This window comes from Molossus molossus, unplaced genomic scaffold, assembly GCF_014108415.1.
Source record: "Molossus molossus isolate mMolMol1 unplaced genomic scaffold, mMolMol1.p scaffold_m16_p_22, whole genome shotgun sequence".
Classification (NCBI taxonomy): domain Eukaryota; kingdom Metazoa; phylum Chordata; class Mammalia; order Chiroptera; family Molossidae; genus Molossus; species Molossus molossus.
In genome coordinates, this window is record NW_023425358.1 from 25662631 (window position 1) to 25678145 (window position 15515).

The 15515-nt window shown below is 57.3% G+C and overlaps 1 protein-coding gene across 4 annotated transcripts; it reads right to left on the reverse strand.

Annotated features, from left to right (window-relative positions):
* Positions 1-1091: 1091 nt before the first annotated feature.
* On the reverse strand, positions 1092-14424 carry SELPLG (selectin P ligand). 4 transcript variants are annotated; one of them, XM_036276663.1, is made up of 4 exons: positions 14050-14424; positions 10008-10067; positions 7958-8559; positions 1092-7867 (listed from the first exon to the last, which is right to left on the reverse strand). In XM_036276663.1, the coding sequence occupies exons 3-4, from the start codon at positions 8552-8554 to the stop codon at positions 7265-7267; spliced, it is 1200 nt and encodes a 399-aa protein (XP_036132556.1). In that variant the 5' UTR covers positions 8555-8559; positions 10008-10067; positions 14050-14424; the 3' UTR covers positions 1092-7264. The 4 variants fall into 4 exon arrangements, with proteins under 4 accessions (XP_036132556.1, XP_036132554.1, XP_036132553.1 ...); XM_036276661.1 differs by having other exon boundaries at positions 1092-7853; positions 7944-8559; XM_036276659.1 differs by having other exon boundaries at positions 1094-8559.
* Between the last annotated feature and the right edge of the window lie 1091 nt (positions 14425-15515).

Below are 15515 nucleotides of genomic sequence, written 5' to 3' on the forward strand. Positions count from 1 at the left end.
CTCTCGAGGATGCTGACCAAGGGAGGTCGCTAGGTCCCATCTCTGGAGAGAGGAAGGGGCTCCACATAAGCCCCCACGAAAGCCATAAAGCTCCCCAGCCCAGACCACCATCTGCTGACTCAGTAAGGACCAGCACCTTGGCTCCCGGGGGCTCCTGGCAGCTGCCCCGAGTCAGCCTTGTGCACCTGGGCCAGGGCCCCGCTCACAGGGAGGGTGTCCATGGCATCCAGTCCACCCACCACGAGGGACAGGGCCGCGTGGGGTGACGGCCAAAAAGTAAAGCCCACCCAGGAGAAGCCAAGATCATCTGCCCTTGGGGGAACCCTGGGTGACCTTGGGCTAAGTGACTCAACCACTCAGGGCCTCAGTTTCCGCATCAGTAGAATGGGAGGTAATAACACCCTGAACCCTGGGTGTTACTGTGAGAAGAAAATGAGCCTTGGCACCAGGCACTAAATAGCAACAACAGCAACTCAAGTGACATCTGGGACTGAGACTCTGTCACACCATCGGGACAAGAATACAAAGGCCGCCCTGGTCGGTCTGGCTGAGCGGTTAGAGCGTCAGACTGAGGTCCAGAGAGACCCGGGTTCGGTTCCCGCTAAGGGCGCGTACCTCGGTTGCAGTTTGTCCCCGGCCCTGGTTGGTCGTGCAAGTGTGGCAGCCACTTGATGTGTCCTTCTCACGTCGATGTTTCTCTCTCTCTCTCTCCCTCCCACTCTACCTGAACAAAAAATGGAAAAATGGCCTCGGATGAGGATTAAAAAAAAAGAACACAAAGGCTGGCATACAGCAGGCGCTCCATAAGGTTACCGGATCGAAAGGGGTAGTAGAGCAATTAGCTACCCCAGCCCTCGTGCACCAGCCGGTTGGCCAGTAGGGGGCGCCCTGTCCTAGGAGGAGTGCACATGCAGGCCTGGGGCTTGTCTCCACCACCCTCTCCACCACCCACCCGCACCCGCCACGCAGCCAGGGACCCTGCGTGTACGCAGTGGGTCGATCTCCCCTGGCTAAGTCCCGCCTCCGGAGCCAGGACACGCGCACGCACCAGGGCGCTGGCCAGGGGCGATGGGCCCCAACAGCTGGAAACATCTGGTTTGAATTGTCGGTTGGAAGCACCAGCCAGGCAGCCAAGGAATTTGTGAGCTAATTTTAGGCCAAAAGACAGAGAGCTCAGCAGGGCTGGGGCTGGCTCCCCAAACCACAGGGGTGGGGCTTCGAGGCTTGGGGGAGCTTGGCGGCCTCCATGGTTCCCCTCACATGGTCGGCGCCTGCCCCCGTAGCCAGGGACTGTCTCCCAGGATGGGGCTAACTGGGCACCTCACTGTGCCGGCCACACCCCCCTCATTGCACCCGCCGTCCCAGGAAGAGAAGGCTGCGTCTCCCCATTTCACGGGTGTGGAAGCTGAGGCTCCCAGAGGTTAGAGAGGCGTCAGTGCCCTGCAACTAGTAAGTGGAGTGGGGGTTTGACCCAGGTCTGCCGGACTCCAAGCCATAAAACTAAGGTGCTCATGAGCTCCCCGCGGGCACTTACATATTCTCAGTCCCGTTGCCTCGCCTCCGTCCTCACGCCCTTGCAAAGTCTCCCTAGCACATGTGTTCATTCAGTACATGTCTCCTGAACTCTCACTGTGTGCCAGGCACTGTGCAGTGACCACAAAGGAGTGAACGCGGGGGACAGAGGCCCCCAACCTCGCCTAGCAAAAATCAATATATCAACGCCATCACTCCAGGTAGTCATCGGTGCCTTGAAAGGGGACTGTTGTAAAGGACAACTGTCTCTGAGGAGGTGCCATTCCAGCTGAGACCTCAAGGAAGAGAAGCTGCCAGCCAGGCAGACATCTGGGAAGAGAGTACCAGGCAGAAGGAACAGCAAGTGCAAAGGTCCTGCGGCAGGAGCATGTGAAGGAGAGAGAGCAAGAAGATGCATGGGGCCAGAGCAGAGAGAGAGGGGACAGGAGCTTTCCTTCACTCATCCAGCCAACACATTTGTCAGTAGGTGAGATGGGGGTCTGAGCGGGGCGGGAGTTGGGGTCCAGAAGCTCTCGCTGCAGGGATCAGGGGACCGCATTGCCCTATAATATTCCTTTGCTGAGGTGCTTCTGAAACTCATGGGGAAAATCATGTGAAGCCTGACCCTCTCAGGAGCCCAAAGACCAGACGTGAGTCAGGACAACAGAGAGCCCTAAGAGAACTCCCAGGGAGCAGGGGCGGCCCGAACCAGCGCTGAGGCTGGAGGGTGTGTGTTTCACCAGCACGTGGCTCCCCTGCAGGGTCCCTGTCCCTGGGAAAGAGGACCATGTCTGTGCCGCATCAGAACTCCCCTTCCCTGCCCTGGGGACACTCTCCTCTCCTTTCTGGGGAGAAGCTGCACCAAGGCTGTCCCGCTAGGAGGCTCAGCGGCAGCACCCTCGTTTGGCTGACCTTGACCTTGAGGGTGCCAGGTCTGTGGGGCCCCGGGTGGCAAGAGCTGGAGCAGCTATGGTTACAGCCTTCCGCCCACCGAAAGGACACTCCACAACCAAGTTCATGGCCACACAGAAGCCCCTGTGGGTTTCCGAAGCCTTTGCGAAGGGGACCTGTGCGGGGCTCTCTCCACCTGGGCACTACCGCGGTCTGGGACCGGACACCGCCTGGACGTGGGGGCTGTCCTGTGCACGCTGGGGTGTCTAGCAGCACCCCCACCTCCTACTAGATGCCTATAACACTCCCTCAAGTAGGCACAACCAGAAGTTTCTCCACACATTGCCAAGTGTCCCCTGGGGGGCAAAATGGCCCCCAGGTGAGGACCATGGGCTCGGAGCCCTCCTGTGCGGACATTAATAGCTATAGGAAGATGGTTCTACTCACCAGCTCGGGAGGCCTGGGGCCACCCGATTTCCTAACACTTATCGTTTATTTCTGTTCACTGAGAAAAACTAGGAAAAGACAGAAAAGTCGAAAGAAGCGATCCTACACTCGACGGCCGACCTCTCGCCAAGTTGGTGGCCGTAGTGCCAGTGTCCTTCCTACAGTTGATCACCCTAATACTGCGGCCACGATTTGCTGAGCACGTAACCCTGTGCCAGGCATTGGGCCGGGGGCTTCCTAGGCCTGTGTCACTGATCCTCCCAACAGCCCTATGAAGTGACACTGTTATGGCCCCATTCCACAGAGGAGGAACCGAGGCTGGCTTCACTTGACGTTACATCGTGGCATTTTCCCACATTATCCTTCAAAAACATCATTTTCAATCGCTGGATGACAATCTGTGTGAGGCCAGTGGACTGTGCTCCTACAAGCCCACGTCTCGGGGCCCTGCCCATGTCTACCCGCCAACGCTGGGGCACCGTGGCCGTGCACACGTGTCCTCAAGGGCCACGCTGTCTGCACCCTGGATTCACACGATGCCTCACACAGAGCTCTGGGTCCTTCCCAGTTATCTCTACACTCCGCACTTGCCTTGCACCCCAACTCGGGCCCAGGCCCCCCTCACCCTCACAGCCACACCCTCCTCCCTGCAGCCCCCCAGGCCTGGTCTGCTCCCCAGTGCTCCTCCGTTCTCCACGCCGGGAACATCCTTCTCTGAAGCCTCCCTCCCCAGTCAGCAAGTCTGCGTCCTCCAAGTCTCCAAGGTCTGGCGCAGGGCACGCGCTCAGGGCCCCGCACTCTCCTCTGGGCTCTGGCCCTGCCGCAATCCATGTGATCGGGTCCATTCCTCTCCCTCTCCCTCGAGCCCCACGAGCCCCAAGGGCATCACCAGTCCTGTACCGCTCACCTGGCATCCCAGGACCTGGCACAGGGCCTGGCACAGAGCAGACAGGCCGTGAAAGTCGAGTTATAGGGCTTGGCTGAGCGCCAGTGGGGTGGGATATGGAGGGTGAGTTTGGGGAACCTCTGCCCAGATCAGTTGCTGAATGAACCACCCGCAGGTCCGACAGCCCAAGCTCCTGAGACAAAAGGGACCTGGAGTAAACTTAGCCACCCCCACCCCCCGTTTCCTGTCTACCCGCCTTCCTTTCCTGACATCGGAGCTGAAGTCAGCAGTCTCGTTTCTTAGTTGTGAATCCTGACGGAGTCAGTAAGTAGTTCAACTTTCTGAACTTGTTTCCCCGCAGTAAAACGGGGTCATTGCTGTGCCACGCCACAGGGCTATTGCGAGGCCTACATAAGATCATACAGATAAACTGTTCGGCATGAGGCCGGGCATGCAGTCACTGCCCGATAAGTGCCACTCCTGTCCCCAGCCATCTCTCTGTCCTAGGCCCCAGCTCTGCTGTGTCCTGCTCCTTGCAAGGCGGGGGGCTGGCTTCAACTTTATCACCCTTCCAAGTGCCAGTCTCTTCGCTCAGCAGTCAGGACCTGCAAGGGGGAGCTGACAGGGACTTCCAGGCACCAGCGTGATCAGCAGCGGGGGAGAGTTGGGGACATGGGATTTCCCTAGAACCCCACTGTGATCTCAAGGATGGTGTGGCATAGTGGTGAGAACATGGCTTTCTTTTCCTCTTTTTTTTTTGAACATGGCTTGCTGATTCAGGCCTGGGTTCCAATCCCAGATCTTTATGCATGACCTGGGTCAGGTGACTTCTCTCTGAGCCTCAGTTTTCTCTTCTGTAAAATGGGGAGGATGCTAGTTCCTCCTTCCCAGGCTGTTTGAGGGGACTCGAGGAGATGTTGCAGATATTCACGCTCAGGCTATATTTGCTAAATGGATTAATTGGGCAATTGAGCTCTGGTGTTCAAGGGCAATGGGAGGTCAGAGCAGGAGGAAGGGCACAGTGTTATGCAGGTGCCGGCCTGTCTCTGAGAGCCAATTATCCGATTTTCAGAAGTTTGCGAGATAGTTGTTTCATAAGTTAAATTATATACCATTAAAAACTAAGGTCCTCGATACTCAAAACTCATCCCTTCCTAATTATCTTACTATATTCTACTATTATCTATGCCCTTGAGATGATTGGCATGTATTGTATCATCTATATGAATGGTTGGTTGCTCAAAATCAGCCATGGAAGTATTTACGTCAATGAAATTGGCAATCACTACAAATCATGGCATGGGTACCAATTCACCCACAGAGCCAGTCATTAAACAGTTACAAGCACACAGCTGGGTTTGGAGCCTGGTTCTGGCTACCAGTCCCTCCTTCATCCTCAAACACTGGACGGGAGGGTGCTGGGCTGCAAATGGCTCTAAGAGCTGGTACCGGGCGCCCCCTGGTGGCTGCTCTAAACACTCATCATCACTGACTGACAAATCCTGCCCCTTGGAAGAACAGAAAACCAGGCAGTCCAGGACCCCTAGGAGAAAGGGACACCCGCTCCCTGCCCAGAAAGACGAGGTAACAAGACCCTGGGAAAAATTCTCAGATGTCCCCAAGTCTTTTAGATTCTCAGTCCCCAATCCCAGCTGATTTTTCTCATCCCTTCCTAAGGGGAAATGAGTGAGATGTTCCTCCTAACGCATCAACCCTCCTTCTCCAGGGCTGATGGCCCCAGGCACAATGGCCACCCCTCTTCCACCAAAGCGCCCTGAACACACCTTGTGTATCATACTTGTTCCAGAGGCTCAGGGGAGGGGCAAGCAGTCTCCACTTCTCCCAGACTCTGTTGCCTGCCACGTTCCCTCCCTCCCTTCCCCAATCTCTCCTCGTCCCCACAAGCCCTCTCTCCTGGGGTGCAGCCAGTGTCTCCAGACCCCTGCCGAAATCTCCCCTTGCAGGTTATGTCCTGGAGTGGATGGCCCTTCACTTCTAAACAGGCCACCGGAGGTGTTTTTCTAGAAGAGAAAAGGTCTCCCCCAAAGTGGATTTTATTCCCCTTCTAGAAGGTGCACCAGTGCCCTTCCCTGCAGGAGGAGGAGTGAGAGGCGCCGGGAGGCAGATAGAGCCACTTCACCTCCGCAAGCCTTGACTCTGATCCGACCCTCGGGGTCAAGGTGGGTTTCAAAAGTGGTCGTACATGCACGCGGTTAAGCGGCTCTTCAATAGGGCCGCCAGCGGTCCTGACTTGGGACTTCCAGGGCTAAAATCAGGACAGTCTCAGGCAAACTGAGACTTCTGGTCACCCTATGCTTAAATCAGGGGTCAGCCAAATCCAGCCTGCCACCTGTTTATAAAGTTTTATTAGCACTCAGTCAAACCCTTTTATTCATGACATGCTATTGTTTGCCGCATTCGATTACAGAGCTGAGACGTTGCAACAGGGACCTGGTGGCCGGCCAAACCCCAAATATTTACTGCCTGGTCCTTGAAGAAAAAGTCTGCTGGCCCTGAACTTCAGATGACAGTCAGTACTCTGTGAGCTGTACAAAAGCCAAAGGTGTCCGTGCGAGGGAGGGTGGGTCTGGGTGTTACTGAGAGACAGGCCCCACGCGGAACGGAGGGGTCACAGTGGGCTTCTGGGGAGGCCGGCGTTGATGTTTAGACTTGTCTGAGATTTGGTAGAACCCGATTCCGTAGGCCAGAGCTGGGTCATGGAGGAAGTTGAATCAAGTGGTCCCTCCCTCTAACCCCAAATGGCCTGAAATCTTCCGCAGCCTCTCAGGAATATACCAGGATGCCCCCCACCCCACTCCCTGCCCAAGACACACTACTGAAGTCAACCCGATGGCCCATGCAAGGGGCTTCCTGAGGGGACGGGACTGCAAAGGACCAACACCCTGCCTGAAGGAGGCCCCCCAGTACCTCGAAGCATTCAGCTGGTACGTGTTCATCAGATATTTACTGAGTGCCGCCCTGTGGGCCCGCGCTGGGCAGAGGGATGCTTCAGGGAGAAACACAGCGCCCCCTACCTTGGACACAGGGGAGGCATGAGAGGGCAGGATGGGGTTCCTCTGTCACCAGAAGGAAGCTCAGAGATGCGCATAGTTTCAAAGAAGCCTCCCCAGCCCTCAAAGACAACACCTCCCCCTGGGCTCCCTGGAGGAGGAGCTGAGAAAATCCAGTCGCCGCTGTGGGGTAGCACCAGGAACCGGCCGCAGGAGACTAACACTCCTCAGTATCCACCCCCAAAACACATCATGACCATGGCAAGCACGAGACAGGAGCAGGGGGTGAAGGCAGGGACCGAGTCTTCCCTGGGTTCGTGGGAATGAGGCTCCAGAGGCCGGGAGAAAGGAGAGATCTGGGCTGCCTCAGTCCTGTGGCAGTGGCCAGGGGCCCGAATGATCCCTGTTCCCCAGGGGCCTCGGTGCAGCCCGGACACGTGCACGGGGCCTGAGCGCTCAGTGGTGGTTAGGACCGCGGAGAGCGAGGAGACCTGCTCGGGGACTTGGGCCGGCAGAGCTACGGCAGAAAGCTGTGCAGGGTGAGGTCGTCCCCGTCTCGGTCCTTCTGGGGCCCTGCCTTTAGGCCTGGGCTCTTGGTGGTGGGCAGGCTCCCGTTGGCAGTGACCACGGGCCCCTCCTCCCGCTCGGGCAGCAGGGCTGAGATGCAGACCATCTCGGTGGGCGAGTAACTGCGCACGGGGTACGTGTGGTTCTTGCGGGACAGGCGGACGGCCAGCACCACGGTGCACACCAGGAAGGTGGTGGCCACCAGCGCCAGGACGAAGATGGCCAGCAGGCAGCGCTTCACCGGGATGTAGTCCAGGCCCTCTGTGGGGCGGGGGGACACAGAGCTCCGAGGGAGCAGACCCTGCCGGCTTTCCCCTTCTTTGACCAAGGTATCAGGCGGCTTGCTGCTGGCCACAGTGGTGCCCCTGTAGAGATCAGCGGGCACAAGGGCTGTGGTTAGACCCCTTGTGGTAGCAGGCTGTGTGGATATGGCCTCCATGGTGGTTGGATCCTTGGACGGGGTCTCTGTGGTGGTGGGCTCTGTGGATAGGGCCTCTATGTCTGCCGGCCCCGTGGACAGGGCCTCCATGCTGGTGGATTTCATAGACAGCACCTCCGTGGCTGTAGGTTCTGTGGTCAGTGCTTCTGTGGCTGCTGGTTCTGTGGACAGGGCCTCCATGCTGGTGGATTTCATAGACAGCACCTCCGTGGCTGTAGGTTGTGTGGTCAGTGCTTTTGTGGCTGCTGGTTTTGTGGACAGGGCCTCTGTGGCTGCAGGCTGCGTGGTCAATGTCTCTGTGACCTCTGACCCCACGAACAGGGCCTTCATGGTGGCCAGCTCTGTGGATGGAGCCCCCTCTGTGGATGGAGCCTCTGTGTTGGGAGGGATTGCAGTGACCAGGTCTTTGGTCAGAGGACCTGGTGTCACGGGAATCCCCTGCGTGGCCAGTTCTGTGCTAAGATCCTCAGTGGCTGCACCTCCTGTGGCAGAGTCTCCTGTGGTCACCTTCATAGTGGCAGGCTCCGGAGTACCAGGCCCTGCAGAATCTCTCTGCCCTGAGGTTCCCGCCACAGTCTGAAGCTTAGGACTCAGGGTCTCAGCCCCTGGGCTGTATCCCAGAACTTCTGGAGGGTCTGTGCCGTAATCCTCATAGTCATCCTTGTCCTCACCCACCTGTCTCCGGCCCCGGGCAAGCAGGTGGCCCGGGGCCTCCTTGGCCTCATCCTCCCGGACCTCCCACAGCTGGAGGCTGCGGCCAGGGTACAGCAGGACCAGCAGCAGGAGGAGTTGCAGAGGCATGGCACCTGGAGGGAGACACGGACAGAGGGACATCAGGACAGCTCTACCCTGGACTTGCTGAGCACCCTCGACTGCGATTCTGGGCGGCCGCAGCTGGTGTGTCGGTCTGGGACACACACCTGGCCTCAGGCATCCTCACTTCCAAGCTCAGTGGTTGAGCAACGACCCATCGAGAGGTCGCCGGTTCGATTCCCAGTCAGGGCACATGCCCAGGTGGTGGGCCTGATCCCCAGTGGGGGGCGTGCAGGAGGCGGCCAATCGATGTTCTCTCTCATCGATGTTTCTCTCTCTCTCTCCCTCCCTTCCTTTCTCTCTAAAAATCAATAAAGGAAAGGAAGAAAAGAAAAAGGAAATATCAGCGCTGCCCTGTAGCTCCGTTGGTTAGAGCGTGGTCCTCACACACCAAGGCTGAGTGTTCGATCCCCAGTCAGGGCACAGTCAAGCATCAACCAGCAAGTGCATAAGTGGAACAACAATCCGATCTCCCTCTCCATTCCTCTCTCTCGGATCAATACAAATAGTACACTTTTTTAAAGAAAATATTAAAATCAATCAAAAAGGAAGGAAATAACATATTAGAGCTTCTAGTTATATTAACTTTACATTTATAAGATAACCTGTTTACAATTCATAGAGGCATGTACTCATCCACCGATGGGGCCATGAGCAGAGTTCAGAGACCTCAGGTCCACGGGATAAAGCTGCTTGTCTGGACCCTGAGGCCCCTTGAGGTCTGATCCTGACCCCTCCATCCCACTCTCCCCAGTCTGGGTTTGCACCCCACACAGCCCCGGCCTGTCCCTCAGAAGCTCAGCTTTTTTTTTTTCCTTTCTCGGTGCCTCCGCTGGCCTGTGTCCCTTTGGCTGGTCCTCGCCCACACCATGGACATAACAGCACCTACGTCAGAGGCGCCTGTGAGGGTGAAATGGACCGATACCCCTTGCTCTTCGCTCCCGCAAAGGGCGGCACTTAGATGCTTTCGGTCAACCTAGCGCAGAAGTCCCCAGGGCCCAGGGTCACGCCATCTGGGGCCGGGAGAAACACCTTCTCAGAAGAGCCCTGCCCTTGGGGAGCTGGCTCACTGCCTGTGGGCAGGGTCACTGTCCGTGCTGGTATTGCCGTCAGCCTCCCGACCAGGTGGCCAGAAAGGGCAGCGCCTGTCCTCCAGGCCAGCTCACTGGTCTTTCTTCTTGGCATCAGGAACGCGTCCTCTCTCCTTCCGCTCCCCCTGGCCCTGGCTGGTGCTTGTGCCCCTCAAAGGCTTGCATTGGGAAATCCCATGAGGAGTGACAGCTGTGTCCGAGGGCAGGCCTCAGGTGTTTCTGGGTCCCTGCGCTCAGTACCCTCCACAGCATGCCACCCGGCCACAGTGCCCGGGGCAGAGTGAGCCGGGGTCATTTCCGGGACCGTCCCTCGCGCTTGGCATGACGTGGAGCACAGAGCAGTTGCTTACCCCTCCTTGAGCGGCTGGAAGTACTCGCAGGCCCCTCAGCCTCCACCTGACCTCCTTCACCTGTTGGGGAGAATCATGTTGGTTTCTTAAGATAATTCCTTAAACCTGACTTGATGATATTTGCGTCAGACCCATCTGGCCTCACAATTATCCTCATCTGACTGAGGAGAGATGAGGCTCAGAGAGGTGAAGCCATTTCCCCAAAGACACACAGCAGGCAAGTGGCGGAGATCAGATTTGAACCCAGTGAGGATTCGGGAAGGTTTTGTGGAGAGACCTAACCTAGCTGTGGGGACAGAAGGCGCAAAGGCTTGGAAGAGAGCTTAGCTTGATGTGTTTGTGGCTAGGGCTGGGGAGCAAGTTGGGAGAGGGAGGGCAGGGTAAGAATAAGGAGGACCTTAAAGGCCACATCACCTCGAAAGGTCAGCCCCATACGTACTGGCTGCCATGCTGACCATAGAATTGGGAGCACAGGTTATGGGGTCAGACAAAAAGATGTTTGAGTCCTGGCTCTCTTACAAGCCGTATGACCGAGACATAGATCTTTGCCTTTCTGAGCCTCAGTTTTCTCATCTGTAAAATGGGAATAACAAACAGTACCTATCTCACAGGGTTGAGAGAATGCAGTGAGCTGATGGACTCAGAAGTTCCAGGCTCATAGGAGGTGCTTAATAAACGTCACACACACACACGCACACACACAGCTCCCTGAAAAGATTTCTCTCCTGGCCCAGATTGATGGCTCCGGGCCCTGGAGGACTTCCGGGATGGGTTTACTGAAAGCATCTCAGCAGCCACCCTAACCTGCCCTCTGGAGGCAGAGTTTCTTTGCACACGGGTGGAGTTCCCAGCTGGGGGAGTAGTGCATGACCTAACCTTCACCCTACTCTCCCGGGGGCAGAGGCATTTGGAAAGAAACCACCAGCTCAGGGCCATATTTCATAATTATGCAAAGACTCACCACCACCTCCTCGGGCAGCTCTCAGTTCCTGGAAGGCTGCGCGCTCAGCCACTTCCCGTAGAGAGGGGAGGGCAGAACCCGAGGCCCAGCCCACCAGTTCCCGGGTGGGGAGAGGCATCTGGGGCGGTCAGGGCCCCCCTTTCTGCAGCCTGGGGGCTGGGAGGATATCACGGAGGGTGCCGAGGTCCTGTTCCCAAGGTGGGCCCTCACCCCTGCACCCATTCCCACAGTCCCCTGCATGCAGAGGAGTGGAGGGGAGACCACTTGGCAGCTGTGTGACCTTGAGGGGGTCACTTCACCCTCTCTGAGCCTCAGTTTCCTCATCTGTAAAATAGGTACTATTGCTCCAAAGAATGAATGCTCACGAGACTGCAATGAGATGCTGCAGGGCAGGTCCTCCCTGCTGGATGCCAGCACTGTATTTGGGGGGCCCTCTTTGGGGCTGTGGACAGGGAGGGTACAGAGATGGCAAACTCCCTACCTCCCCCTGTGCAGTTAGGGAAACTGCAGGGTCCTCTGTGAGAGCTGAGACCCCCCGTCTGTTGAGATACAAGACTAGCACACTGGGAAGCCCACAGCTCCCCGCCTGGCCTGGCCAGGGCTGCCAGCTTGCCCTGGGTGTCCAGCATTAGCGCTAGAAGTCCCTGGTGCCATGGCCCTCCGTCCCAGCTACACCCAGCCTGATGCTTGTCATTCCACGGACACAGCAGCCTCGCTCCGGGCCGAGGCAGGGCAGGCACCAGCCCGTTTAATGGGAGGAAGCCCAGCTCCTCGGGTCCTGTGGCTCCGTGGGGCCACGCACGTAGCAAGGAGAGGAGCAGAGTGTGAGCTCTGAGTGCCAAGGGCAGGACAGTGACGCTAACATCTGCTAAAATAGACGTGTTGTACTCTAACGAAGATGTACTATAAAGCCCTGGCTGTGGATGGGTCAGCTCATCACCCCCTCCTTGGAGGGACCTCATTTATCATCGCTCCACACTGGCTGAGACGATGTCCATTATGCAGATTAGAAAAACAAGGCTCAGAGAGGGGACATCACTTCCTCCAGGCCCCACCTATCACCGCATCTCTCTGATACAGGAAAACAGCCACTTATCACAAGAGGGGGGCTGGGCAGGGCTTGGGGAGAGGGGCGAAGGGCTGTCACATCCTATCTGTCTTCCGCTTACCTAGACACTGCCCGTTTCCTGCCTTTCAAGCTAAAATCAAGTTGCTTCTGCCCCCAAGCCCCACCTGGGCTGGGGGATGGGGGATGGGTCTGCTTCAGGGCCCACACCCCAGCTCCAGAACCACACTGTGCAGCCACCCTGGGGCTGCAAGAACCTTGGGACCTCCCACCCAGAATCTTGGACCCCGGGAGTCTCAGTGTTCAAGTTCTTGGAATCTTAGGATCCGGAAGACCGAGCATCTCAGGGTGCGGACTGAGCAGCCACAAGAGAAAGGAGGACTCCGAATCCATAAGTAGGTCAAACTGAGGCCCAGGTGACCCCACCGCCCTCCCCACACACACCCAATCCCAGTGCACATCTCATTTCCAGTAGACAGGACTGGGATCGAATCCAGTATCAACCCAGATCCAGACCCAGCTCTGTTGTTCAAAGCTGTGTGACCTTGGGCTACTGAACTCACCTCTCTGAGCCACAGATGCCTGGCTGGAACAGGGACTGTGGCAGTTCCTGCACCCGGTGGGGTTGAAATGAGCTGGCCCAGGTTTCGTGTTCAGCACATAGTAAGTGCTCAATACAGGCCAGCGGTGGGCATTATTATGCTGTGTTTAGGGCCAAGTCCCCGAGAAGCCCCCAACCCTGGAACAGCTTCGACCCACCTCTGACATCGGCAGTCAGAGAAGGCCGGGACGAGCCCTGTGTGCAGGGCAGAGCCCAGCCTGTGCGTGAACCACCTGTTTCAAGTGCGCCAGACGCTGGTCTAAGAGCCGAACATGAATTGTTAGCTCACTGGGGCCCTACAACCCGAAGCAGCCACTTCTCCCCTCTGTGCCTCCGTTTTCTCCTCTCTAAAAAGGGGCACGGGGTTCTTAGACGATTCCCAGCACCTCTGAAGGCTCTGCTCCCACCTGGCCGAGGCTTCCAGAAGGCACCGAGCCCGGCAGCCCGGCTCCTTCCCATGTCTGGGTTTCCCTCTCCCGGGGCTGCTGGCCAAGCCTGGTGAGGGACGCATCTGCCATTTAAGGGGTGGTGGTCTGCCCAGGCAACCCCGAAGAAGCCACTCTGGGGTCCGGGGCCAGGGGAGCCCCATCCTGAGCCGCTCACCCGGGGACCTTGAGAGGCCTGGCCTGGGGAACTGAGACAGAAGAGGGAAGAAAACAGGAGGGTCGCGGGGGGGAGAAAGGGAATTCCAGGCAACCAGACCCTGACCCTTGTCTATGGTGCGTGTGTCACACATGTGGGTGTGTGTGGGTGCATGTGTGCGTATGTGTGTACATGTATGTGTGTGCGTGTGCACTCGCGCGTGTGTGTAGGGGGCACTGCTTTGGCCACCAGCCCCCTATTCTCCTTTTTTCCCCTAGAACACCCCAAATACAAACAAGTGTATCATCATCATTTCCTTTTGCTAGCGATAGTGCCCTAATTCTAATATTTGAATGATTAGTTATGAACACATGTCATTTCCTCAATCTTATTAAAAAGAGTGAAGAACACACTTCGGAAACGAGATTTTTATGGACGAACCCCGCACCCCCTCCTAGGTCTTTCCCAGACCAGCGCTGGTCCCAAGCGGATCCCTCCACCTCTCTGGGCCCCCGCGTCCCACCGGGGTGGGTGGGGTAGAGCGGGTTTTAGGGACACGCTCCCGATTTCTCCCGTTTTTCTGATTCAGAAGGTTCCCAAGCACAGCGACCAAGCAGTGGCCCCTACACACACACTGTCTGCAAGGGCAGGGCGGCCGCGGCCGAGCAGGATCCGGAAGGGACAGCAGCCAGAGTCCGGCAGACCTGCCGGGCCCCCAGACCGCGGCTCGCCCTCCCCCGGGCCGCAGCTCCGGGCTTGCCCCGCCGTCAGCCCGGCGCTGGTTCCTTGGGCGCCCCGGCCACTCCCTGTGGTTTTGCGAACTGGCACTTACCGTGCTCAGCAGAGCATGGGCAGCTGCCTCGTGGGCTCAGGAGAATTCGCTGCTCCACACTGCAGGACACTGCTGTGCCACCCCCGCCCGGTCCTACCCCCTGCCGACGCCCAACGGCCGTGTGTGAAAGGAGGAAGCGAGAATGTAGTTACTCAGAAAGGGCCACGTGATGACCCACACCTCCTTGTTTGTGACAGCCCTGGTGACAGTTGATGTGACTGGGTGGTGGTGGCACACAGGGACCTGTGGAGCCTGATATCACTCAAGGGTTCTGGTAACCATGAAACACCAAGAACCACATGGAAATCTTCTGGGGAGCAGCGGTCGAGGGGCCATGCTGAGGAAGGTCACAGCGTTATGCCACGGTTGATGGAGAATGGGGTGGCCGGGGACCCACCCCGGAAGGGAGTAACCAGATGCAAAGGAGGAGGGTAATGGCTTCTTAGAGCCCAGGAAAGTTGTGGGGGGAGAAGACACCACGTGGGCCGCCCTGAGTGTGGCAAATGTGACGCGGTCCTTTTGCAACCCGAACGGTCTCTCTGGGTGAACAGGTGGTCCTCCCCGCTGCAACCACAGCCTCGCTGGGAAGTTAGATGGCAAACCCCATGTTCTTCGTGCATAAGAAGAATTTACGTCCTCTAGCAGGGTAACATTGGCTCAGCTAACTCGGGCTGGCTGTGCTCAGCTCCAGCGGCCCGCAGTGTCAGACCCCAGCCCCCTCGTAGCTCTTCATGTGGTGGGGAGGCCGGCAAATGACAAGTACACAGACCAGGATGACACGGTGATGTCACCCTGTGGTGAGCCCGGAAGGGCCCCTAACTCAACTTGGGTGGGGGAGGGGTGCCAGGAGACTGCCAAGGAGAAGTGGCACTTGAGATGACAAGTAGCGGGTCTGCATGAGCTGGGTGGGCTGGGTGGGCAGCTCAGGCAGAGAGCAGACCGTGGGCAACGTCTGGGGGGCCCAGGAATGCACAGAGCTCTCAAGAACGTGGCCTGTGGTTTTTGCACAAGGTGGGGCTCGGCACATGCGCAGAGAGGTTCACACCCCACCTTGCACATAGGTTGTTTCTAAATAAAATGTGGTGCCCTGGCCGGTGCGGCTCTGTTGGTTGAGCGTCATCTCATGCACTAAAAGGTCGCCGGTTCAATTCCCAGTCAGAGCACATGCCCAGGTTTCGTGTTCAATCCCCAAATGGCATATGGGGGCTATAGATGGGTATTTCTCTCCCCCCCTCAATTTTTATTAATTTATTTTTGTTACACATATTTCTCCTTTTTCACCCCAGGACACCTTCCTTCCCATCCCGCCCGCAGATATTTCTCTCTTACATTGATATTTCTCTCTCTCTCTAAAATTTTAATTTAAAAAAATACTTTAGCCCTGGCCGGTTTGGCTCAGTTGTTACAGCGTCGGCCTGCGGTCCAGAAAGACCTGGGTTCGGATCCCGCTAAGGGCGTGTGCCTCA

Excerpts from the sequence above, each read along its gene's own strand:
- SELPLG (XM_036276660.1), bottom strand. The coding sequence starts at position 8,554 with ATGCCTCTGCAACTCCTCCTGCTGCTGGTCCTGCTGTACCCTGGCCGC.